This window comes from Magnolia sinica, chromosome 3, assembly GCF_029962835.1.
Source record: "Magnolia sinica isolate HGM2019 chromosome 3, MsV1, whole genome shotgun sequence".
NCBI lineage: Eukaryota > Viridiplantae > Streptophyta > Magnoliopsida > Magnoliales > Magnoliaceae > Magnolia > Magnolia sinica.
The window spans coordinates 115,289,330-115,316,465 of NC_080575.1; the positions used below are offsets into that span (position 1 = coordinate 115,289,330).

A 27,136-nucleotide genomic window follows, 5' to 3' on the forward strand; every position below is an offset into this window, starting at 1 on the left:
TAGAAAAATTGCGTGATGAGAGCAAAATAATCTGAAGCGATGCTGATTTCTATGTGTACTAGCTTGGATTGATCAACTCTGAACTCGATGTTGAACCCTCACGGATACTCTCCTTTCTCTTGATCTCTCTTTTTTCTCCTTACAATCTTTCTTTTATGATTTTCTCTTTCGTTTCCTCTAGATAGCATGAGAAAATAAGGTATAAAAAATAATGTCAGGTTAGTTAGTGGGTTGGGAGTTTAATGAACGGTTTAGATTGAGGACTGGGTCCCACCATAATGATAGCAATCATGGTGGATGTGTTTCCATCCGCAACCATACAGCGGAGTAGTGGAAAGAGAAGGAATCGTGGAGGAGAGGGGGTTGCTTTGTGGCGCAAGTTACTCGCTTTGCTTTTGTTAAATTTTTTGAAGAGTGGGCCCCACAGCTATGATGTGATAAATCCACACCGTTCATTAGTTTTGCCCGACAGAGTTAGGGCATAAGCCAAAAAATAAAGGCCATCCAAAGCTTATGTGGGCCACATCATATGTAACGGTGGATTAACAGTGGAACCCACCATTTAAAAGAAACGTAGTATTACACGTATCCCTAAAAATCCCCTCTATAAGACAATCCTAACCTTTCAACTAGGTGTTTTAGATGCACGGTCCATCCACAGTACATCCACGAGCCTGGATCAATGAAACATGAACTCCACCTGCAAAAAGCCGGAAAAAACCCGAGTATCATGTCCTCGTGCCGAAAATGACAGAACTCTTCAAAAACAAATAACCATCCCACAGGCAGAGTATCACAACTTATGGTACCCTCCCATCTTAGTTGCCAGTTGTGTGGCACATCGGTGCCATGAAAAAGGTGAATTCCACCCATCAGGTGGGCCACACCTCTGTGAAATGGACAGCCGTTTCTGTGACTGCGGATCAACCTGATTTTCGAGAAGGCTGATCTTCATGGTGCGGCCCAACGTTCTCATGGTGCTGATGTCCTCCTCAGTTATTAATAGCTCGGGTTTGATAATCGGGTTCTATCCTACCATTCCTTTTTGGTCTTTACTAGTTTTGGACCAATGTGAAAACCTGAGGAGTATAAAAGCTAAGTGGTCCGGCGTAGTACTTTCCTTTCCTTTCTCAGCTCTTCCCACTCGACACTCGCTTCGCCATAGCACCGATATCTCTATTATTATTTTTCCGCATAAGAGAGGAGAGAGAGCTTTTCCTTTTTCTTTCATTTCCCTTCGTCTCGGAAGCAACGTAGAGAAATGGGAGACGAACCTTCTCTGACTCGCTGGTCTTTCCAGGTCTGTCTGTAAATCCGGTTTGATTTTGATGCGTTTTTCTTTCATTTTCAGACGGGATCGAGTCGGCATTCTCTCATGTCTTTTTCTTTCATTTCAGTAGTCTTTGAATATCTCGATTGTAGTTTTAGATGAAATCGGAAGTAGTTCTCTTTTTGGAGTTTCCGATATTGACCTCCGAATGTTATTTCATTCTTTCTTCAATCTATTGTAAATCACTATCAGTTTCTTCCTGGTATTTGAATTTTGTATTAGAAGATCCTCAAGAATTTGGAAAATTTTCTCTATGTATGTGGATGGAATTGTGCTTCTGCATGTTTTTCCGCCCTGGTGGTATCGCATCAGGTGGACCGCGCCAGGGTGTTACAGACCGTCTATTGTACACTTGGTGTAATGCATGCCGATCAGGACCACCCCAATTGAAGCTCTCATTTTCGATGCAGCGTTGCCGTCCGAAATCATACCGATTGGGCAATCTTAACCATCTCATTTTTCCTGTTAATTTCAGACTGTTGAAAGTTTTCTTTTTAACCGTAATTTGATGGTCATCGGCTGGACGGTTATAATCTTTCGATCTGTGCAATTTTTGCGCTGTGCTCCATCCATAATGGGACCGACGATTTGGATGGTCCAGATTTGTATCTGTGCATATCACATGTATGATGAGTTGTACCACCCTAGCAAGGTCCAGCTGCCCATATTTCAATCGTTGGAATTAGATTGTGATCATGTCTACTTTTGTCTTGTGATCCTGTCTACTTTTGTTTATCTCATGGCCTTGCCACTTGCAGAATGATATGTGCTTTGCTAGCCTCTGCAATACTGTAATTTGGGGGTTGTTTGGATGCCTGTAAAATCCATAGTTGTAAAGGGTTTACTGGTAAACAATTTAGAAGCAGGTGATTGGATGGCAAAATTTGCCTGTATGCTTTGTGGGGCCCACCATGATGTTACAGTACATCCATTCATCCGATGGGTCGCATGAGAGGGAACATTTGGGATGGGATGCACACCATTAAAAATCTTTCAGATTGTGTGTAGGGCCCACTGTGATGGGTGTAAGACAACCAATCTGTCCATCACGTGCGTACTTCAATGATCTCCTAAGGCCGAAAAGTCAAGCCTTTTTATGTGCTTTGCAGATTTCGGCAGAATTTAGCACCCCAAACTCTATGTGGTGTGAATACCTACTTTATACATTGTAAACACTTTACGAGTTAGCCAAACACACAATCTATTACCTATAAACATTTTATCACTTGAAGCTAAACAGAATAGCATGTAAACAGTTTCACACATGAAATTCTTCTCAGGTTTGAAGTGTTTACAACTTAAAATCTTTACCGGAATCCAAACAACATCTTAGGTGCAGGATTTGGCCATTGTTTGCGGTGGGCTGTCTTCATTTGCTTTTCATCTTGCATAGAGCTTGGCTTGCCTCAATCAAAGTTAATCATCCAATATCTTACATGTGGCAGGTCGGGCGGTGGATTCTGACCGTCTATCTATTGATACCACACCATAAGATCCTAGCCATCCGATCAAGGTCTTCAGATGGATGGTAAAGGATGAAAATAGTTTGTTGTTCAATGGGAAACGGCGATGGACAGGACCATCCAATCGCTGTGCTTTTCAACCATGGACCATTTAAAGATAGTACTGAGTAGATGGATAGTCTAGATCCATAACCCGATCTTCTACCTTTAAGGTACTAACAACTAATGCACAAGGTGCATTGGTTGCAACTTAGACAAATTTTAGTTAGTTTTTGCTAATGTCTTCTTTACTGCAATTCGCCAGAGTGTAAATGGCTTTTACTTTTCTCATTCCTTTTCTTGTTTCAACAACTCTAGACCAAATTTCATTGATTTGTGCAATGATGTTGGGATGTAATGTTTCTCTCTCTTTCTCTCTGTTTTAGGATTTTAAATTGTATTATGATGTGAAGTTTGGGAGAAAACGGGAGACTGAGCAGCAAGATGGGTCACTGCATCTAGCTGATCAACGATCAGTCACTAATGGGCATACTCGGAATACGGTGGTTGGGAATGGAAATATCAAAAACACATCTGATATGGCCATTTTTGAGCAGTTCCAGAGTCAGGTATGTATCAAATGATCCATAGGATGTCAATGGATAGAGCTTCTTATTCTTAATAAGCAACTCTTATGTATTTTTATATATTTTGATACAGAGATTTTCAATTTCAGGAGAGGGATGGCACCTCGCAACTTCCTGTATCTCTTTCTGGGCGAACTGACGAAAAGCCGTATGATTACTCAAACAACTCTAACTGTCATAGCTGTTGAGTAATGCTTGGTTTATTGGTTTAATTGGTGCAAACCACATGATAACATATGTTAAATATGAAACAGAGTAATTAAGTTAATTCCTTTTGAATGCCTAATCGAGGAAAACACTATACAACCTTGCATATCACTTGGTTTATCGAGGATCAACCTCTGCTTGCTTGAGCCTGTTGCCTTTAAAAGAGTTCTTTGATTTTCATGGTGTAACTGGACTTTGCTAATATGTTGAATAAAATGAGAACAATAGAAAATTTAGATGAACACAGTCATTGGCTTTCTTGTTTGGCGACAGACCTTAAATAAATGTCTTTGGTCGTGAAGTTCCCTCCTTTTGCAACAGAGGAGTGTTTCATAGAATGTCAAGGGACACAAAAACTAAACGACCCCCATATCAAGCAAGTTCGTTATGAACCAGCTCACAGAATAAATATTCAGTGCAACTTGAACCATTAACTATAGACTATGGATTCTCAAATTGTTCTTGGTTTTGTATGTAGGTGGACTAGCTGGGTCCGTTCAATTGTAGACCATATAATTCAACCGCATTCTATGCTGAGCTGTTTCTTGTTCATGTATTCAACTTGCCTACTAAATTAGTCTGGCATCTCCATCGTAGTTTCGATATAGCAGCTACGTGCTAATTCATCCTCCTCTTCCAATGGTTCATTATTGGACACAAAACCCCTTTCATATCATGGGAGTTGGTAGATTACTTGGCATTGCTCTTTTATATGCTTTGGTTATTTTTTCTCAAAAATGGGATCCATTGTCTCTGAAATGAGGATGGGAACATTGTCTTGATATTGGTAGTAAGAGAACAAGGACCCAAATGTGTCAATGAAAAGGAAAAATGTTTGGTAGTACCTGGCATGACTGCTCATATTCGGATTGAAGTTTTTTCAATTTGTGAAAGATACCATATCATGTCCTGATTCTTGGAACCCAAAAGCTGCAGGCAGCATTTGTTTGTATGCTAGAAAGCTTTTGACTTTATGATATTTACTTTTGCAGGCAAAGGTCTCTGCTTCCTGCTTTTGAATCTGCAGAAATGCGCACCTTAGCAGAGAGTTTAAGTAGGTAAATTCAGCGCCACTTAGATGGAAACCATAGCTAAGCAGTCCCTAATTCTGGGTTTTACAAAATGCCCTGTTATCCATGGATCAGAATCCATCAGTTGGCATATCTTTACTACTGAGTTGGTACGAGTGTTATTTATATTCGGTCTTTGTTACTTGCAGGGATATCATTCGTGGGAATCCAGATGTGAAGTGGGAAAGCATCAAGGGGTTAGAGAATGCAAAGCGCCTTCTCAAGGAAGCGGTTGTGATGCCAATAAAGTATCCCAAGTAGGTCTCATTAAGTCTGTCAATGCCTCATGGATAGTTCTATTAAAATTGTTGAGAATTATTTGAGAAATTTTCTTTTAGATGACTGGGGCCTCTATCATGATTGGGGCCTCTAATAATTGGGGCCTCTAATAAAAACACTTCTAAATGATGACGATGACGACGACGACCATCTCGACGACGAGAATCTCGCCATCAATCTCCTAGCAGCGTGATCTTCCCTGTTCCTCCTTCTTTATCCCTGGTTCGATCATGGGTGACGACAAAGGAAAAAGGAAAATAGAAGAATCCTTCATGGACATCGGTGAAAAAGACTGGAATGTTGTCCAAGCCAGACACCGAAACAAGAAGCTGGTGGGGGTTGGTCGTAGGAAATACTCTTCCTTCCCTACTTTATATGTGAAAGGTTATCCCCACGGGTGGTATCCCCTCAATCTGGAGAGGATTTTCGGGCGCGCAGGAGCTGTTATGGATGTTATCATGCCACTCGATCAAGAAACAGGTGCGTATCGCGGTTTCGCTCTGATTCGCATGGGCAACGAAGCAGAATTGGCAAGAGCGGTGCGTATGTTACATGGCGTGAGCTATGATGGTAAAAAAAATGCTCGTCCAGAGAGCACATTTCGGCCCTGAAACTCTATCTGCTAACACCTCTTAGAAACGATCCTCCCCTTCCATGTCCTTTCCCCTGGATCGCCAGGCAGCCGCTACGGCTACCTGACCTCCATCCCGCTCTGAAGGAGTTTCATTTCGAGATGCTCTGATCAACGGCCCAAAGGGCAGCGCTCTACACTCTCATCGGTTGGAAGAGTCATCAAAGGACCAGTGCAGTCCTAAATGTTTTGATAGTGAGGATGATCTTTTGGATCACACGATCGTGGTCAGCTAGGACATATTCGAAAGGAACCGAGCAGAGTTAGTTAAGTCGATGGTTATCATCATTGAAAACGATGCGACTATTTCGACCGTGAAGAACTAGATTCGAGAATGCACTAGTTTCCAACTCAGGTCCTCCGATTTCAAACCTTTGAGTCACGACGCTCTATGGGTAAGAGTATGCCCTGGCCTTAACCCTGATACTCTAACAATGGCGGATCGGTTGTGTGATGATGATCCGATTAAAAAAATTATGTCCTTGGAAGAATTTTCTATTTTTGGGAAAGAAAATATATGGGTTCTTATTTGGGATATCCCTATGGAATGCTGGTACGATGAGTTTCTCATCAAAGCAGCTTCTTGCTTAGGCTTCCTCCTAGAAATTGATCCCAAGACCCAGCTTGGAACGGAACTGGGGGTCATTAGGGCAAGGATAAGGCGAAAGAAAGGCAATCCTCTCCCGGCCCATTGAAGGTGAAGGTTGACAACCGGATCATCACGCTGCCAGTGCAGAAAGAATCCCCTCTCTCATTGCAACCCAGATGGGGTGACGTCTGGAGGACTAGGGAATTGAAGACGCAGCCGCTGTTTCATCTGCAATCGGAAAGGTGGGAAGAAGGAGTACCAGCAGCATTCTCCAGCGGACTACCGGAATAACGGCCTGTCAGACTTCCTGACAAGTCAGCTCATGCAGTCGGCGAAATCCGGCTCTCGCAGAGGATGCGTGGATCCATTTTCTCCTCCCGATCTCCTCCCGATCTTCGACCGTCAGAGAAGATCGGTGATGCAGGCGCGAAGAGACTCAACGCTGTCGATAGCTCGACACGCGTCCACGAACCAGAGTTCTCTCCTCGGCTAGCGGGCCCTCTCTCTCCTCAGGTTAATGTGATGATGACACATGGCGTGTCCATCCTTCGTCGAACGCACAGTATTTATAGCGATGAGCCCTCCGCTTCGGGATCGCGACGCGTGTCACCTGTTCGCTTATCCTACGGCTGCAACGACACCTTGATCGATGACCGTACATCTGACCCTAAACTGACGTCTCTCGTAGAAGTCGGGTCTCGTGACTCAGGTCCGTGTTGTACTCGACTCCGGCTCTACCCTGGTAAATGGGGCTCTTTGAAGGTCTCCGAGTCTATTCCTATAAACCCCAACCCTCTCCCTACCTCACACCCGATTCCTAGACTTGATGGCCCCCGCGTTATTCTCTCCACTGCTCAATCTCTTGTCCTACCACCTCACCATCCCCCCTCTCCAATCTGCCTGTCGATATTTTCAGAGATGATATGTCAGACTATCACATTTCTGAGTCCAGGCCTGATTCTTCGATCCCATCAACTCCTATCAACTCTGCTTCCAAAGACTGGGCGGACCTTGGCCCCCCTACGCTATTTCATGAGGAGACTTCTACGGATATTATTGACGCAGAACCGCTTCAGATGTGCTCTGAGCTTCCCATCCATCAACAGGGAGATGAATCCATGGCTTGTATGGAAGGAAAAAGTAAAAAGGAAATCTACAAGAAAATCCAAGATAAAAAGTGGATTAGAGACGCTGTGGGGAACGTGGGTTGCTCGCTGGGTCTCTCCTTCGGCAACAGGATCGAAGATTATACGGCCCTGTTCCAATTCATTGAGAACAGAGGTAGGCCTCTGCCTCCTGCTAAGACCCCTGTCAAACAAGTGTCTCGTTCTCCAAGCAACAGGGAGTTCCTCAGACTTCAATCGTCGCCGGCCATACCCTTCACGTCCTCGGCTAGATGTGGGAGGAAGGTTACTCGGGGCAGTTCGGTGTCCCAATGATTGTTCTTTCTTGGAATGTTAGGGGGATTGGCTCCAAGCAGAAGCGGAGCCTCATTAAACGGTCCATTTCTAGAAAAGTTTCGAACATAATTTGTCTTCAAGAAACTAAAGTCCTGGTTTTTTCTCCCGCTCTTCTAAAGTCCATATGGGGTGCTCAAGATGCTAATTTCGTCACTTTAGACGCGTCCGGTTCCTCAGGGGCTATCCTCATAGCGTGGAAGTCCTCGAGGTGGGATCTTCACTTCTCGTTGACTGGTGTTTTCTCTAAAGCAATCGTTATCCAAGATAAGTCTTGTTCCTTCTGTTGCATTCTTACTTCCGTATATGGTCCTAATGATGACTCCCTTAGACCCTTATTCTGGGATGAGCTGACTGCCATCAAACAGTCTTTCCCAGGTCCTTGCTGCTATGCGGGTGATTTCAACGTGATCCATTTCGCCGAGGAACGTTCACACACAAGGAGATCATCTCATGCCATGCAACTATTCTCTGATTGGATTTAAGCCGAAGAACTGGTGGATCTTTCCCTATCCGGTGCCAAGTATACCTGGACCAATGGCCGCAGATCCCCCACCCAGTTGCGATTAGATAGATTCCTTTTATCTACGGACTGGATCGATGAATTCCCGATTTCGACTCAAATGGCTCTCCCCAAATCGACTTCAGATCACTGTCCCATCCTTCTTTCAATCGATGTCGACAATTGGGGTCCCAAACCCTTCAAATTCAACCCAGCTTGGCTTAACATCGATGGTTTCAAACAGCAAGTCATGGATTGGTGGGTCTCCTTTCAGGCTGATGGCTTCGTTGGGCACCGACTAATGTGAAAGCTTCGCTGGCTTAACGAAAAATTAAAAATTTGGAAGCATGATCATCTCCAGCAGAGAGACCGCGACACCGACGCCTTATTTACTGAGCTACAATTGCTCGACAATAATTTTGAAGGCCGTGACCTCCCTCTGGAGGCCTTATCCAGACGTATCCAGATCATCCAGTCCCTCTCATCCAAATCTTTGGAGGATGATATCTCTTGGAAGGTTAAATCGAGATCCAAATGGATAGCTGAGGGCGACAAGTAGTTCCACAAAATTGCTAATCTGCGAGCCCGAGTTAAGGCTATCCATAGCATATCCGTAAGGTAGACAGACTGATGACAAAGGTGAAATTTCGAAAGCTGCGGTATCCCACTTTAGAGCTCTTCTCTCTTCTGAAGGCTGGTCCAGGCCTTGTTTAGATGGAATACACTTCCATTCTCTTTCCTCGCCCGAAGCTGATCAGTTGGAATCCGCCTTCTCTCTAGACGAAATCAAAGCTGCCATAGATGACATGGATGGAGATAAATTCCCTGGGCCAGACGACTTTCCCGTGAGATTCTTTCATGCTTTCTGGGACATCGTGCAATCGGATGTGGTTGCTTTTCTCAATGAGTTTTATGCTAGGGGAAAACTCTCCAAGGGTATAGGAGCGTCCTTCATCGCTCTCATTCCTAAAGTGCCAGGGGCTAACTCTTTCTTTGATTTCAGACCAATTAGTTTAATTGGCAGCCTCTACAAAATCCTGGCTAAAATCCTCTCCATTAGGCTCGCTTCTGTGATGGACAGGCTGATTTCCAAGCACCAAAATGCTTTCATCAAGGGAAGACAGATCGTGGATGTTGCTCTCATCGCCAACGAAATCCTTCACACCTGCCATACTTCAGAGATTAAATCAGTTTTCTGCAAGCTTGACATCGAAAAGGCCTATGATCATGTGGATTGGAGTTTCCTTTATTACATGCCCACCCGTATGAGTTTTGGTAAAAAATGGAGGATGTGGATGAAGGCCTGCGTCGAATCCCCCCAATTCTCAGTTCTTCTTAATGGTGTCCCTAAGGGTTTCTTCACCAGCTCGAGGGGCTTGCGCCAGGGTGATCCCCTCTCGCCCCTTCTCTTCCTCTTGATTTCTGAAGCCCTTTCCCAGATGCTGGTAAAGGGCCAAAGTGCCGGTCTGTTCAGAGGCATATCCATGCCAGGGGTCCCTTTGCCAATCACTCATATTCAATTTGCGGATGACACATTGATCACTTGCGAAGCTGAGTCTGAAGCCATTGCTAATCTCCCCATGACGCTGCGTTGTTTTGAGGCTGTCTCGGGTCTACGCATCAATATGGCTAAGTCGAAAATCTTTGGGATCCATATTGTCGACCAAGATCTTATTTCTTTCGCTCGAATTATCGGTTGCTCCACTGCTTCTCTGCCGACTTTCTTTGTTAGTTTGCCGCTGGTCGTCGGTTCCCCCCATGTGGGATAAGGTGGTGGAGAAATTTCAAAAATCTCTGGCTACATGGAAATGTCGGTATTTGTCTTTAAGGGGGAGGCTCACGCTCATAAAAGCCTCTTTATCAAATATTCCCATCTATTTCATGTCCCTTTTTCTCTGCCTCCCTGCTATTCGGTGTCGGATCGACAACCTGAGGAGAGATTTTCTGTGGACCAGAAAGGAAAATCAGACCAAATTCCATCTTCTTGATTGGCAGGAGGTTTGTACTCACTTTAGAGAGGGAGTTGCAAGTGTTAAAAACCTGAAGGTAATAAACAAGGCCCTCCTCGATAAGTGGACCTGGAGACTGGGATCAGAACTAGAAGCATTGTGGAACCGTGTCATAAAGCGAAATATGGGACCTCCCCGGGAGGTTGGTGGACTAGGGACTCATCGGCTTACAGAGCTTCGCGTATTTGGAAAGGAATCCTTCGATGCAAAAACCCGGTGATGGAAAACATATCTTTCCATTTGGGAGATGGGGCACTATTCGGTTTTGGGGAGACCATTGGATTGGGGATAGGTGTTTGAAAGAGCGCTTCCCCTCTATTTATCGTCTAGCTACTTTGAAGGACAAGCCCATCAACAGTTTTTTCTCTCGGTCTGAAAATGGCATAGTCTGGGACATTAGTTGCCGCAGAAATCTTTACGACTGGGAGGTCTCCCACTTCGCTGATCTTCTGGACTGTTTATCCAGGGCCTCCCCTTCCTACACTGATCCAGATCATATAATCTGGACCAAAGATAAATCATCTCAATTTACAGTGAAATCCCTATACTCTATTCTCCTTCGACCCCCCCTCCCCACTACTGCATTGGTCTCCGCGTTTATCTGGAACTACCCCGCCCCTCCCAAATATATCTGCTTCACTTGGCTGGCCTCTAGGAATCGAATTTTAACTGTCGACAATCTTATGAAGAGGGGAATGCAGCTCGCCAACATATGCCTTTGTTGTATGGCCTGTGATGAATCGATTGACCATCTTCTAGTGCACTGTCCTTTAGTTTCTCAGATCCGCTCGGACTTTATCTCAAGATTCAACATCAGTGGTTGTGTACCTGCTTCCGCGTCCTCCCTTCTTGCTTATTGGCACGGGTTCAAGATGGGCAAATCTAAATCCAAGGTTTGGAAAATGACAATCATGGCAATCTGGTGGGCGGTTTGGAGGGAGCGTAACGACAGGTGCTTCAACAATGTGCAGGCTTCAACTCAATCTGTCGGTTCGAGAGCTAAGCAGCTGCTTATCGAATGGGCCTCTGTTGTGCCCTCTCTAAAAAAAATTAATTTTCTCTTTTTAGGCTTCTAGTTTGCTTCTGTTCGTTTTTTCTGCTGCTGCTATCTCAGCAGCCCCTCTTGTTTTTTTTTTTTTCCTTTCTTCTCCTTTTTTAATACAATCTCGTTGCCTTTTTAGATGAATAAATATGTTAGGTAAGCTTTGTATTGCATATTGCGCCCACTCTTTATCCATTCATTTCTTGTATGTCCATTTGGTGAACTTCTCTAATTACACCAATCTACTTCTCAGTGCTGCACATTGCGTAATTGCATGAAAGAGAAACTGAAGCTGAAAAGTCTCATTGTTAGATGGATATTAGAGTATTAAGCTTGATCAGAAGTTGTTAGATGGAGATTAGAGTTTTGAGCTTGATCAAACTAAGTTGGGAGATTGATTCTGTTCATCAGCTTATTCCATTTGGGCTGCATTAGGAGTTTTGGCCATGTTTAGTTGCAGCACTGATATTTGGTGGAAAGTCCAAAGGGATTAAAATAATGCAATTTTGTTAAACTTCATGTCAAATTTCTGTAAAATTAAAAGGTCTTTTGGAATTGCTGTACACCTGAAATTTCTAAAAGAAGAAGAAGAAGAAGAAGAAGAAAGAGTGGAAGTACTCATCCAAGAATAGAAATACCCTTGAAGAGAGAAGTTAGGTCATTCCTTTTCTAATAAAAAAACACAAAAGGATAAAGGTTAGAAAGAGTGTGAACTGTGAAGACAGAAGCATCAAGGCTTCAAGTCCGATCCTTCATGTTCAGTCTACTGTCGTGAAGAGTTTTTCTTCTTCTTCTTTTTCCCCCTGCAGGGATCTTTGAAATTTCCAATTCATAGAAGCTGAAATTCTTCTTCATAATGTGTATTACTTTCAGGTATTTCACTGGTCTTCTATCACCATGGAAAGGTATTCTGCTTTTTGGTCCTCCAGGAACAGGGAAGGTTTGTACTTGACAATATCTAGCACTTGGTGAAATTGCATTTCATTATTCATAATATCCAATTTATTCTGAAGAATCCAGTCTTCTATCAAATTTTTTTTTTTTTCTTAACTTCTTCTCATTATTCTTTTATAGGTGCTTGCTTGCATTTTCTTGGAACTTGCAAATTAACATATGCCTCTTTCTCCTGACCTTTATGAAATATGCATAATCATGTGTATTATCAATTAGGACTTGCGAAGACCTAATTGAGGACCATTTTCTTCAATATGTTAAGATTTCTAACTATTCAGATGTATACAGATATGCGTTTCATTTTTACATGTTTACACCAAACATTTTTAGAATAAAAAAAAATGCTAAAAACAGGACACTAAAAAATTTCTGAATTCAAGAAAAATGTCTGGAGAAAATAGGATATGGGCTTCATTTCTTTGGAAACATTTTAGAGGTTTCCTTGTATAATAAAATTTTTGGCTCATTTCCTAGATGTTCTTGCTGAGTGAGCATGGAAGCATGTTCCATGCTTTCCACAACATGACTGGAGGGATGTTGATTTTTTATGCTCATGTAGATAGCATCATCACATGAGCAGATAGCCTGCCAAAGGGAATATACCCAAGCAAGGGCACGTGCCCAAACCTACATTACAAATATACTCAACCCACTCCAGATATCAGCGGAACAACGCCCCAAAAACTCCATGACAGAATTGGCTCATAAGGACACCTAAGTCCAGATTTTATCAATCAACATAACAACCAGCTCCAATCCGTTATTAAATATTCTATTGTTCCTTTCCCTCCAAATTGATCGTAGGAACACTAAAAATAATACTTCAGAATTTTCTGTAATTTTAGGCTCCAGCCTTTCTTTTAATAAAATTTTCACCGTTCAAAAAAATACTTCACAACTTTCTCCACCCTTCCATGCTTCTGGCAGTGAAACCAATGAGGCTATCATTGCTCACTTCACATCAAACTAATGTAAGAACCACTCTGGCTAGCAGACACAACTGGACAATGGATGAATAAGTGATCCATGGTTTCCTCATCTGGTCATCCCTTGGGCATATACGACGTGCATTGACTATGATTTCTGCCTATTTCACTAGAAATATATAGTTAAATTGAACTTTGTTCCTCTCACTAACCAAATGTGAGAACTCTACGTGACGCCTTCACTTCCCTTAACCAAGAGTAGGAAACTAATGCACAAAGAGATGCACAAAAGGGGAAGCTAAAAAACTATCTGAGAAATGAATATAAACACTCAAGAAATGCCAAGGGAAATGGGTAAAATAGAAGTTTCCTGGACTTGGTTTAGAAGCAGCTTGTTGCTTCAAATGTTGCCGAAAAATACTCACACTCCGCCATTTTTTTCCCCTGTGCCATGTTTCCCTTTTGATTCCCTATTTCCTTGGGAAATCAAATGGAGTTTGTTGAAAAACATTTCTCTGGTAGAGCATGTTGTGTCTTCCAGTCAGCAGCTACCGCCTGTAGTATTTGTTGCTGTGTGTTAGGGATAGGGACTATTATTTTGCCTTTTTGTTATATTAGGGTAGGGGGCATTTGGGAAAGCGATAAAGTGTTGAAGTTATACCATTTAAGCCTCATGCCATTTGGGCAAATAGATGGCAGTGCTCCCATTGGGTTTTTTTTCCTGTCAAACTGGTGCCAAGATGCGCTTACACTTATTTCTTTTTGTACAAGAAACAAACTCTATGGCCATAAGGTGGGCAAATGGTTAATGTGCCCTGTGGGAATTAGGAATTTCCCAGTGCACCCAAATGGAGAAGCATTCTGTGTTTTACCCATTGATATGGAGGTTTTGCATTTTCAACACTCCGGATTGATTTACTGGACCCATGATGTTCCTTTTTTGGTTTTTCTTTGAATGTTCCTGCATGATCATTGAAGGTCATATTGTGCTTTTGTTATGTCACATGTCATTTAAAGATAATAGATCTCAAGAAGTTGTTTTCCCTGAAATATTTACCTCCAAGTTCAAGTTGGGATTTTGTTTTTTCGGCTCGCATAAAAAAACGAAGTAAATATCAAAATTTTGATTTCCCCTGAAATTATTACCTCTTCTTAATTTAGTTTTCTATTTTATAGGGTGATTTTCCTTCTCGTAATATATATATATATATATATATATATATATATATATATATATATATATATATATATATATATATATATATATATATATATATATATTGTATGGCAATGCTAAATAATAATATCAGACTTGGTATTTGAATTTTGTTGGTCACCACTATTTTGTCTAGTTGCTGGCTTCAAAAGTTGGTGGCTCTTCCTTTTCCTTTCAAAATCACATATCTGTTCTCCGGCAGATGACATATGGTTTGGTCTTCTATTTTATTATGCTTATTGTTGACTAATTTGCAACTTGTATTGCAGACTATGCTCGCAAAGGCTGTTGCAACTGAGTGCAATACTACTTTTTTCAATATTTCAGCATCATCTGTTGTCAGCAAATGGCGTGGTATGTATTAAACTGATACTTCTTTATATTACTAGTTGTCTTTGTCTGTGTGCATGTGTGTGGTGATTGACAATTTATTCAAAATAAACAAAACACCTCAAAGCTGGTGCAGATATTGCCAATAACAAGGGATGGTCTAGAAAAGCTTCCTTTGTGAAGAAGCTGACACATCATTAGCTTCATGAGGAACATATCAGAAGACATCGAGATCAGAACTAAGTTCCCTTGATACGCATAAGCATTGTATTGTAATAATTAGATCATTATTTTAGGTTTTGTTTCTTCTTTTTAGTTACATTCTGATTGATCCATATAGGTCTAGCAACCCATCTCCACATGCAATCACATGCGATGACCTTGCACATGCTATTGGCATCCAGGCTGTTCATTAGGTGGGCCACACCACATGATGACTGATGCCAATCAGGCCAGTGCATTCATCGGGCAAGCCATAAGTGCATATTGAATGTGGACGGTAGGCAATTCTTCTGGACTGCCCATTTTCATACATGTGTTGCCCACTTGATGAGTTCAGACACTTTTGATCCTTGTTGTCTCCAGTGTTCGAAATATCGATACTATCGGCCGATATATCGGCCGATATTATCGTTATCGCACCCCTGCGAGACGATACAGTCACGATAACCCCCGGAAGATACCAAAAAACTCAAAATCCAGATATCGGCCGATATATCGTCGATATCGCACGATATTTTGACGATATCACGCGATTTCCTCTCCATTATTGTCGGACATCGACGTCATCATCCGAAAAAATCGGGAAAAAAAAATAGAGGGTGGATTTCGGTACCTGTAGAAGAGATCGCCATGATCGGAAGCTTCCATTTGGTGGGCCATTCGAATTGAAGCGCCATTCCTGGGTTACCGCAAATAACATCTCCAATTTTGGAGAGAAATCCGGCCACATCCGATGAGATTTGGGGGAGATTTTAGGGTTCTAGTTTCCGGAACCCTCTCTGTTTGAAAACCAAAGGCCGTTCGAGCCTTTTTTCTCGGACGCGGATTAGCTACTGATAGGTTGAGTAGCGAGATCGCTACTGAAGTGACGTCACCAAGTTACGTGGGTCCCACCATGATGAATGTGTTATATCCACACGGTCCATCCATTTGGAGATATCATTTTAGGACAGGAGTCAAATAACGAGGGAGATAAAATTCTATAATGGACCCCACTACAGAAAACAGTGGAGAAAGTGACATACACCGTTGAAACCTTCCTAAGGTCCACCGTGATGTTTATTTGAGATCCGACTCGTTAATAAGTTAAAAAAGGCATTATAAAAGGGGAAAAAATATATCAGCTTAATCGAAAACTTTTGTGGCCCTCAGAAGTTTTTAATGGTGGGCATCACTCTCTCTACTGCTTTCTGTGGTGGGGTCCATTGGAGCTTTGAATCTTAGTCATTTTTAGGCTAATGGCATAAAATGTTCTCTACAAATTAATGGACGGTGTGGATACAAAACATACATCGTGGTGGGGTCCACGGAACTTGGTGACGTCAATTCAGTAGCGAGTCTCGCTACTCAGCTAATCCCGCCCCTTTTTTTTTTTAATGTAATCGAGTATGCGCGCACGGCGCATGACCAAACTGTGTTGACGTCACCAAGTTCTGTGGGTCCCAGCATGAGGTATTTGTTATATCCAGGTCGTTCGTCCATTTGGCAAGCCCTTTGTAAGGCTTGAGCCGAAAAATAAGACAGATCCAAAGATCAACTGGACCACACTGCAAACAGCAGTGGTAGATTGAACGTTTACCATTGAAACCCTTTTGAGGGTCATGGAAGTTTTAGATCAATATGATATTTATTTTTCCTCTTCATTCAGGTCAGGTCTGTGTGACCTAATTAATAGATTGGATAGAAAATAAACATTATCGTGGGCCCTACGACCCAAGGAGGTTTCAACAATAGGAATTTTCCTACCCACCTTTTCCTTTAGTGCGGCCCACTTTAGTCTTGGATTCTGCTCACTTTTGCTCTCAAGTGCTAAAATGATCTCAAAAAATGAATGGACGAGGTGGATTTCTTACAAACATCATAGTGGACCCCACATAGGTTTTGAGCGAAGGAACTTGGTAGCAGCACCCCACCCCCAGTGTGGTGGGAAGTGGATCCCCTAATGAGTAGTGTACTTTGTAAACTTTGTGGGCCAACTATAATTCATGTATTTTATCCACTCCGTCCATCCATTTTACCAGATAAATTTATGGTTTGAATGAAGAGAAAAAACTATTATTAGCCTGAACCAAAACTTTTGTGGCCCACTAATGGTCAATCACCATTGTTTCCTATGGTATGGTCTACCTAATTATTGGATCTGTTTTATTTTTTAGATAATGTCTTGAAATGATATGGAAAAACGGATGAACGGGGTTGATACTGAATATAGTTGTTGTAGTTCAATCGGACAGCGCACAACTTGGGACCTTATACAAAGGAAATTTATTATGTACACTTCTTTTTTGAAACTTTATGATTTAAAAGTGTGTATTAAGGGCTTTTTTAACAATCCCCAAAGTTTCATTAAAAAATTCAACCATTTTCCCAATGTTTCCCCATGTTTCCCAAAAAGTGCGATAAACTATGCGATACAAACAATATATCCCGTGTGATAACTGATACGTATCTGTATCCCAAGGGTGCGATACATTGTGCGATACCGATATTTCGAACACTGGTTGTCTCACAGTGGGGTCCATGCCTGATGTGCAGCTTGGATGGACCACACATGCGACAGGTTGGCATGTGCGGTCTTAGAATTACTTAACTGTCTAACTGTCTTCAAAATTTTTTCTGGTATTATTATATCATTAATAGTACTGCATGTGATATTGCAGGTGATTCAGAGAAGTTGGTGAAAGTTTTATTTGAGCTTGCTCGGCATCATGCGCCATCAACCATATTTCTTGATGAGATTGATGCAATCATTAGTCAACGTGGTGAAGCGCGAAGTGAGCATGAAGCCAGCAGACGTTTGAAGACTGAGCTACTTATACAGGTGGTTTTCGACTGTCTCAAATGAGTAAAATTTAGTTAAAAAAATAAAATAAATCTCATATAAATGTAAATGTACAGTCATTTATAAAGGAGGGGGTTTGGGTCACAATTAATGATAGTCAAAACTTAGGTCATGCTTGTGTTGGTGACATGAGGGAGGGTTAACTATCATGATAGTCAAAACTGGTTTATCGAGGGAGGGAGGGAGGGAGGGAGGGGCTTTTCTTAATCAATTTGGGGCTTCCTTTTCCAAGGTGCGTTAGCATCATTTCATGCTTGAGGCAACAATTTTAAAATGAAGACGCATTTATTTTCTCTTGTAGAGCTTATGACATGCATGCAATGTTGTCAAAATCCTACGATTTACGATTTGGGTCGAATCTTGAGCAAAATTATTTGAATCCCACCTTTGAATCCCATTTTATATGAATCCTACAATTTTATGATTTGAATCCTATAATTTATGATTCAAATCCCGATTTATGATTCAAATTATACTTGTTTTCTTCTAGTTTAAGCTTCACTTGGCTTTCATTTAATGTTTTTAAATTGGTGGAGACTATAAGAATCATTCAGAAAAAAAAAAACCCTTTAAAAAAGAATAGTTTAGAAATGGTAAATTATTTTATTTTGTTATTTATAAGAGATTAAATTATATATATTCTCTTTAAAATTAAATTATAGAGCTTTTTTGTAATGATTTCTTACTTTTTAATTGGTCGAAACACGAAATTGATGTATGACTTATCTAGAATGTTTTTATGGATGGTTATAATCAGGGACTTACATGTATTGTGGAATGATGGTTAGAAATCAAAATATCTTTTTTCACCAGTCTACAAAATCAAATGTTGCTTTTCCAATGTAATTCTACGTTCAAGAATGGTATCAAGAACATAAATTATTAAAGGATTCTTGTAAGTTTTTTAAGAAAAAAATCTTGAAAGACAAAAAGAAGGAAAGATAAGAATTCTTTAGCACTATCATGACATTGTATTACTTGGTGCATATCGATGACAAAAAGGATGAGTGTTGAATTTTTAATTTTTTCTGATTTATTTATATTTTTCATATTTTTTAAGAAAATCATAAAAAATCTTACGATTTATGATATGATTTGCGATTCGATACGATTCAACACCTATTACGATTTGCAATACAATAACGATTTTGACAACATTGCATGCATGAAGTTTTCCATCCATTTCCATCTTTCAACTTGTTTAGCAAATTGTTACCCTTTCTAAGAATATAAATTATAAATCTGACTTGTCATGAGATAATGGAGTGTTCACAAGACTGTTAACACTTGAAACACCACTCAAAGAAGCATGTATTTAGAAGGGGAGAGATCTGTCTATTGCCTGCATGGTTGATGGTGTTAAAGGAAAATCTTTGCAGTATGCAGTCCAGATGTTACTTTCTCGAGATTGTTGTTTTGCTTTAGATTTTTTTATTCGAAATCTTAGAGCTAAAGCAGACCTAATCTTGGATAACCAATGGTGCAAATCTTTTGCAATGCCTGTCTTTCCAATTTATCCAAACCATAGAAATATTACAGCAGCCCTTCTTCACACCTCTACTCACGTAGGTGTTATCCTTGCTTGTAGTAGATTAATAGGTTTTTTATCACTAGAAACTAAAGTAAAAGATCTATGCAAACCAAATACTAAAGTGAATAAGGCCCCAAGAACAGAATAAGAAAAGCTGTGCTCAAACCTTTGAATTGACATATGTGCAATGCAATTCACTTCCGACCACCTTAGTGATCTCCATGCAAACCTGTCATATCATCATCATCATCCAGAGATGAGCTGAAGTATCACAATTTGTAAATCTTGTTGAATCTGTGATGATGAACTTTCATGGTATCATGTCAATGGAATCACTCAACAGTTATCTTCTGACCTTTTGGTAAGTTGCCCTCGTCAATAGGTAAGAGCAATTATAGTTATATATGTGACATTTTTACATTTCAAAAATGAATGGACGAGGTGGATTTCTTACAAACATCATAGTGGACCCCACATCGGTTTTGAGCGAAGGACCTTGGTAGCAGCACCCCACCCCCCGTGTGGTGGGAAGTGGATCCCCTAATGAGTAGTGTACTTTGTAAACTTTGTGGGCCAACTATAATTCATGTATTTTATCCACTCCGTCCATCCATTTTACCAGATAAATTTATGGTTTGAATGAAGAGGAAAAACTATTATTAGCCTGAACCAAAACTTTAGTGGCCCACTCATGGTCAATCACCATTGTTTCCTACGGTATGGTCTACCTAATTATTGGATCTGTTTTATGTTTGAGATAATGTCTTGAAATGATATGGAAAAACGGATGAACGGGGTTGATACTGAATATAGTTGTTGTAGTTCAATCGGACAGCGCACAACTTGGGACCTTATACAAAGGAAATTTATTATGTACACTTCTTTTTTGAAACTTTATGATTTAAAAGTGTGTATTGAGGCCCTTTTTAACAATCCCCTAAGTTTCATTAAAAAATTCAACCATTTTCCCAATGTTTTCCCATGTTTCCCAAAAAGCGCGATAAACTATGCGATATAAACGATATATCCCGTGTGATAACTGATACGTATCTGTATCCCAAGGGTGCGATACATCATGCGATACCGATATTTCGAACACTGGTTATCTCAGTGGGGTCCATGCCTGATGTGCAGCTTGGATGGACCACACATGCAACAGGTTGGCATGTGTGGTCTTAGAATTACTTAACTGTCTAACTGTCTTCATAATTTTTTTCTGGTATTATTATATCACTAATAGTACTGCATGTGATATTGCAGGTGATTCAGAGAAGTTGGTGAAAGTTTTATTTGAGCTTGCTCGGCATCATGCGCCATCAACCATATTTCTTGATGAGATTGATGCAATCATTAGTCAACGTGGTGAAGCGCGAAGTGAGCATGAAGCCAGCAGACGTTTGAAGACTGAGCTACTTATACAGGTGGTTTTCGACTGTCTCTAATGAGTAAAATTTAGTTAAAAAATAAGATAAATCTCATATAAATGTAAATGTACCGTCATTTATAAAGGAGGGGGTTTGGGTCACAATTAATGATAGTCAAAAGTTAGGTCATGCTTGTGTTGGTGACGTGAGGGAGGGTTAACTATCATGATAGTCAAAACTGGTTTATTGAGCGAAAGAGGGAGGGAGGGAGGGGCTTTTCTTAATCAATTTGGGGCTTCCTTTTCCAAGGTGCGTTAGCATCATTTCATGCTTGAGGCAACAATTTTAAAATGAAGACACATTTATTTTCTCTTGTAGAGCTTATGACATGCATGCAATGTTGTCAAAATCCTACAATTTACGATTTGGGTTGAATCTTGAGCAAAATTATTTGAATCCCACCTTTGAATCCCATTTTATATGAATCCTACAATTTTATGATTTGAATCCTATAATTTACGATTCAAATCCCGATTTATGATTCAAATTATACTTGTTTTCTTCTATTTTAAGCTTCACTTGGCTTTCATTTAATGTTTTTAAATTGGTGGGGACTATAAGAATCATTTAGAAAAAAAAAACCTTTAAAAAAGAATAGTTTAGAAATGGTAAATTATTTTATTTTGTTATTTATAAGAGATTAAATTATATATATTCTCTTTAAAATTAAATTATAGAGCTTTTTTGTAATGATTTCTTACTTTTTAATTGGTCGAAACACGAAATTGATGTATGACTTATCTAGAATGTTTTTATGGATGGTTATAATAAGGGACTTACATGTATTGTGGAATGATGGTTAGAAATCAAAATATCTTTTTTCACCAGTCTACAAAATCAAATGTTGCTTTTCCAATGTAATTCTACGTTCAAGAATCGTAACAAGAACATAAATTATTAAAGGATTCTTGTAAGTTTTTTAAGAAAAAAATCTTGAAAGGCAAAAAGAAGGAAAGATAAGAATTCTTTAGCACTATCATGATATGGTATTACTTGGTGCATATCGATGACAAAAAGGATGATTGTTGAATTTTTAATTTTTTCTGATTTATTTATATTTTTCATATTTTTTAAGAAAATCATAAAAAATCTTACAATTTATGATATGATTTGCGATTCGATATGATTCAACACCTATTACGATTTGCGATACGATAACAATTTTGACAACATTGCATGCATGAAGTTTTCCATCCATTTCCATCCTTCAACTTGTTTAGCAAATTGTTACCCTTTCTAAGAATATAAATTATAAATCTGACTTGTCATGAGATAATGGAGTGTTCACAAGACTGTTAACACTTGAAACACCACTCAAAGAAGCATGTATTTAGAAGGGGAGAGATCTGTCTATTGCCTGCATGGTTGATGGTGTTAAAGGAAAATCTTTGCAGTATGCAGTCCAGATGTTACTTTCTCGAGATTGTTGTTTTGCTTTAGATTTTTTTTATTCGAAAGCTAAGAGCTAAAGCAGACCTAATCTTGGATAACCAATGGTGCAAATCTTTTGCAATGCCTGTCTTTCCAATTTATCCAAACCATAGAAATATTACAGCAGCCCTTCTTCACACCTCTACTCACGTAGGTGTTATCCTTGCTTGTAGTAGATTAATAGGTTTTTTATCACTAGAAACTAAAGTAAAAGATCTATGCAAACCAAATACTAAAGTGAATAAGGCCCCAAGAACAGAATAAGAAAAGCTGTGCTCAAACCTTTGAATTGACATATGTGCAATGCAATTCACTTCCGACCACCTTAGTGATCTCCATGCAAACCTGTCATATCATCATCATCATCCAGAGATGAGCTGAAGTATCACAATTTGTAAATCTTGTTGAATGTGATGATGAACTTTCATGGTATCATGTCAATGGAATCACTCAACAGTTATCTTCTGACCTTTTGGTAAGTTGCCCTCATCAATAGGTAAGAGCAATTATAGTTATATATGTGACATTTTTACATTTCAAAGATTGTTTGAATGTGTCATTCCTAATCTCAGCAAGTGTTTCTATTGTATATGTTCTATTTTTTGCACACCCAAACTCATAATATACATGCTATTTTGGTTTTCTCAAAATTGATCGCTTGAATTAGACTACAGATGGACGGTTTGACACGGACAGATGAGCTTGTCTTTGTTTTAGCAGCAACAAATCTGCCTTGGGAGCTGGATGCAGCTATGCTTCGCCGTCTTGAGAAGCGAGTATCCTTTTTATTGTCAATCTATATTATGCAACATGATTATGATTAAGAGGGTGTGCACTTGCAACTGCTATGTTCTTTAGGTACACAATTGAAATGTCCCTGATTTGAAAACTCTGCTGGTCATGTTGATTTTTCTTTTGTGAATGTCTAATTTTTATTTTATTTTATTTTATTTATTTATATTATTTATATTATTATTATTATTATTTTTTTTGGGGGGGGGAAGGGGCGCTGGGGGGGGTGGACAAAAGAGAAGAAAAACAAAGAAAACGAGACTGAAAAACAAATACAATATACAAAAGAGAAGAAAAACAAAGAAAACAAGACTGAAAAAAATACAATATCTCACTAACCCCATATCCCAAAGCAGATACCCAGAAAATAGAAGGCCCTAGCTACCAGCTCCACTTAATGAGAATTCCAAAGTGAACCCCAAATGCCAATCATACTGGAAAGATCCAACACCTGAAATCCGCCGCTGCACCTGATGATGCCACCGACCATGGCTGGGCCAGGATTTCCAAGAGAGTAGCTGTTGAAATTTAATTTCAACCAGCCGCCAGGGGGAATGCTCCAATTGACTGAGGCAGCTATGCGAGGGCTACAGCATTGCAACAATTCAGCCCAATTGGACAAGAGAATGTGCCGGGAAATCCTTCACTTCCAACTTACCCCACTCAGTGATAAAACTCAATCTTCATGGCCACCTCAGGAACAGTGCAGCACTTTCTTTGCCTCTGAAATTCCCTCATTTCTCTCCAGCCTCAAACCCCATAAAGTGGCTTTCTCAGCCATCTTCTTGCCCACACCTTAGGAACCGTGCTGTGCTTTTTTTTTCTTTTTATTATTGGTAAGGATGAACTGTTACATTCTTGTAAAGATGAATTGTTACATTTTTGTATCCCATGCCCCACCTTAGGAACCGTGCTGCGCTTCTTTTTTTTTTTTTTTTGTTTTCTTCTTCTTCTTCTTCTTTTTATTGGTAAGGATGAACTGTTACATTCTTGTAAAGATGAATTGTTACATTCTTGTATCCCATGCCTGAATCCTGGTGACCTTGACTCTGGGGCCACCTTATATTTCAAGAGTTTGGCAGCTATAGGCACCCTTAGAAATTCTTGGAACTGATTTTTGAGAACTCTTAAGTCCAACATAGACTCATCTTCTTATGGATTCTTTATATTTTGTATAGTTCCAATGGCTGTTTTTTTGCTACTACAGCCGATTATAGTAGAATCCTGTATTCAATCTGAGTGGTAAAATAGACTGAACTGGCCCAGAAAACAATTAAAAAAAGGAGGTTCTTTGGAATTGGCTAGCAAAAATTCAAAAGGTGCTTTTGTAGCAGGAAGACACATCCTGGACAGTCCTCTTGTTACTTATGAATACTTGGGACTTGAGGTATAGAGAAAGGGAAAAAAAAATGTAGTATGCAAATTGGATATTGAAAAGGCTTACGATCATGTCAATTGAGACTTTCTCGACTACATGTTAGGAAGACTGGGATGTGGGCAAAAATGGAGGAATTAGATGTATGAATGTGTTCGATTGGCCAGGTTGTCGGTGCTTGTAAATGGCTCACCTAAAGTTTTATTCTGTGGGCTTTGAGAGGTTAGCCAGGGTATCCATTCTCCCTGTTTCTGTTTGTGGTGGTGGCCAAAGCCTCTACCAAGATGCTGTATAGAGGATAGTCAGTGGACTTGATTAGAGGCTTCAGCGTGAGGAGAAACTCACCCCCGATATATTACTTACAATTTAATGCGGATGCTGATATGGTGGACAACTTAAGGAAATGAAAACACCAAACCATCCAATGTAAAGACAGTTTTCAGTGCTGGTTATCCAGTTACAGTAGCGACCCCATAGGCTTGTGCTTTTGCGTCTCTCTAAAATTGCAGTTGGTGAAATGTTTTGAAGTGGTATCAGGGAAAGTTAATTTATGTAAGAGCGAGTTGCTTGGGTTGTTTACCACAAGAGATGAGGTAGAGGCTTTTGTTATGACTTTTGGTTGTAGGGTGGGGTCGTTCCTGTTGACATACCTTGGGCTCCCGTTGTGTGTAGGCAAACCTGCCAAACATCTGTGGGATAAAGTCATTGAGAGGGTTGTAAAGAAACTATCTAAATGGAAAAGCAGGCATCCATCTCTAGGTGAAAGATTAACACTCATCAGGGCAGCAATGCTAAATCTCGCTTTATACTTAATGTTGATGTTCAAATATCTGGCCTCGGTCTTGGAGAGACTAGATAAATTGAGATGGAACTTCCTATGGCAAGGAGCTGAGGAGAAGCATAAATTACATCTCTTGAAGTGGGATGAAGTGTGCAAGCCTTTAAAGGAAGGGGGAGCGGGAACAGAAAGCTTAAGAGCTATGGAGGTTTAATTTTGAGGAAGGAAGGAAGGTTTTGGAGAGAGGTTGTTGCTAGAAGATATGGCATCCTGTAAGGTGAGTGGAGGTAAGCCCTTCTTCTCATTACAAGGCTTTAGGCTCGTGCGTAGAGTTCTTAGACTGAAGAACATATTCAAGATCGGAATCTGTATCTCTTACGGCGATGACAAAAGAATCAGATTTTGAGAGAATGTGTGGAGTCGCCACTATCTATGGTATTTCCTAGGCTAGCCTTCAAACCAGGAAGTGATGATCGACAAATATTACTCTCTTATTGGGAGCAAGGTGGTATGGTGTCCGCCATGTCGAAGGAACTTGTCAGATGAGTAAGTGGAGGAATTTTTTTGACTGACGGAGTGCCTTCATTGCATTTTGCTGGTAGCAGGGGGAAAAGACTATCATTTGTACTATGGGGAAGTCGGGCTGGTTTTTGGTTCGTTCATTTTACAAACTCTTAAGTTGTTCCCCATCGGATGACAGCAAAGGTTGGCTATCTTTTGTTTGGAGACTTGGTGCCCATCCCAAGGTGGCCATGTTTGCATTGGGGGGGGGGTAGGAAGGAACACGATTCTCACAATACATACTCTTCCGAAGAGTGCTATGGTTATCCCAAATTACTGCTTGATGCGTTTTGAAGAGGCGTAGTCAGTTGAGCATCTGCTCGTTCATTGTTCCTTTGCCGTGAAGGTGTGGTTGAAATTTCTTAGTCGTTTTTGTATGCAGTGGGTTCTGCCACGGACAATAGGTCTTTTTCTGGCTTGGAGAGGGTGTGGATTTGGAAAAGAGCTGAAGCTAGTTTGGAGGTTGATATCAGGGGTTATTTGGGCCTTTTGGGGTGAAAGAAACAGCCAGTGTTTTCAAAACAAAACCAGCATGGAAGTGGATGTCCGCAAGAAGGCTAAGATGGATATAATAAGCTGGGTGTCTGTAATAATGATATAGACCAACTTGGTTGGTCTTTTCTGTCCGGGCTGCAATTTGTTTTGTTTCTTTGAGCCTTGTTGCTTGTTTCAATAAAATTCTCTCTACCTTTAAGAAAAAATAAAAATCAAAAATCAAAAGGTATCTGTTTTATTTGGAAATTTTAGTTAATTAAAGGGTCAAACCTTGAAACTATTAGATGAGTCACAGCTCAAGAGTTGATATTCCGATCCCAGTTCACCTGGCAATAAAAATAATAAAAGAGAGAAAATCATGGCGAATACTGGATCTACTTGATGTGGTGGCTGTATTATTGCACCAGTCCGCCCCATGTTGGATTTTAGACTTGTTGCCTTCACTATTGATTCTTCTCTTTCTTTTAGTTCTATTAATTTTGGTGGTCTGGGATTATTTGGAGGTGCCATAGCAGAAAGAAAAGAAAACTCTAGGTAATTGTAGTCATTTAGGAAATGAAATGGGAGGACTTGCGGGTAAAATGGTGTAGTTTATTCATCCAGCAGTTTCTCCGTGACGATCCGATAAGATCCTTGTACCTCTTCCAGAACCTGAAGCAAGAAGGGCCATGTTTGAGGAACTCTTGCCATTGGAGCCTGGCGAAGACGAGCTTCCATACGACTTGCTGGTGGAAAGGACAGAAGGTTACTCGGGTTCGGATGTCCGTTTAGTTTGCAAAGAGGCAGCCATGCAACCACTAAGGCGGTTAATGGCAACTTTGGAAGAAAAACAAGAAACAGTTCCCGAGGAAGGTACATAAATTGCTTTGTTTTCTTTCTTTCTTTCTTTATTTTTATTTTTATTATTTTTTTAGTTTTTAAGAAATGAAGATGCAACAGATGTATCTAGTTTTGGAAAATAAGAAAATGAACTAATAAAATGCTCTTGGTTCTTAAGATACAAAAATAGTAGTCCTTGAGAGTGATTTTAACACCATTAATAATCAGCAGCAGG

At 40.2% G+C, this 27,136-nt stretch overlaps 1 protein-coding gene across 1 annotated transcript in view; it reads left to right on the forward strand.

Moving 5' to 3' along the window:
• Nucleotides 1-1,110: 1,110 nt before the first annotated feature.
• Nucleotides 1,111-27,136, forward strand: part of LOC131240854 (uncharacterized) — a 29,277-nt gene continuing 3,251 nt past the window's right edge. Inside the window, exons 1-10 of the mRNA XM_058239357.1 lie at nt 1,111-1,300; nt 3,219-3,401; nt 3,509-3,567; nt 4,619-4,684; nt 4,846-4,953; nt 12,079-12,145; nt 14,571-14,655; nt 17,514-17,674; nt 22,756-22,857; nt 26,712-26,934. Coding sequence (XP_058095340.1) covers nt 1,262-1,300; nt 3,219-3,401; nt 3,509-3,567; nt 4,619-4,684; nt 4,846-4,953; nt 12,079-12,145; nt 14,571-14,655; nt 17,514-17,674; nt 22,756-22,857; nt 26,712-26,934 — 1,093 coding nt within the window. The 5' untranslated portion in view covers nt 1,111-1,261. The remainder of the gene's footprint in view (nt 1,301-3,218; nt 3,402-3,508; nt 3,568-4,618; nt 4,685-4,845; nt 4,954-12,078; nt 12,146-14,570; nt 14,656-17,513; nt 17,675-22,755; nt 22,858-26,711; nt 26,935-27,136) is intronic.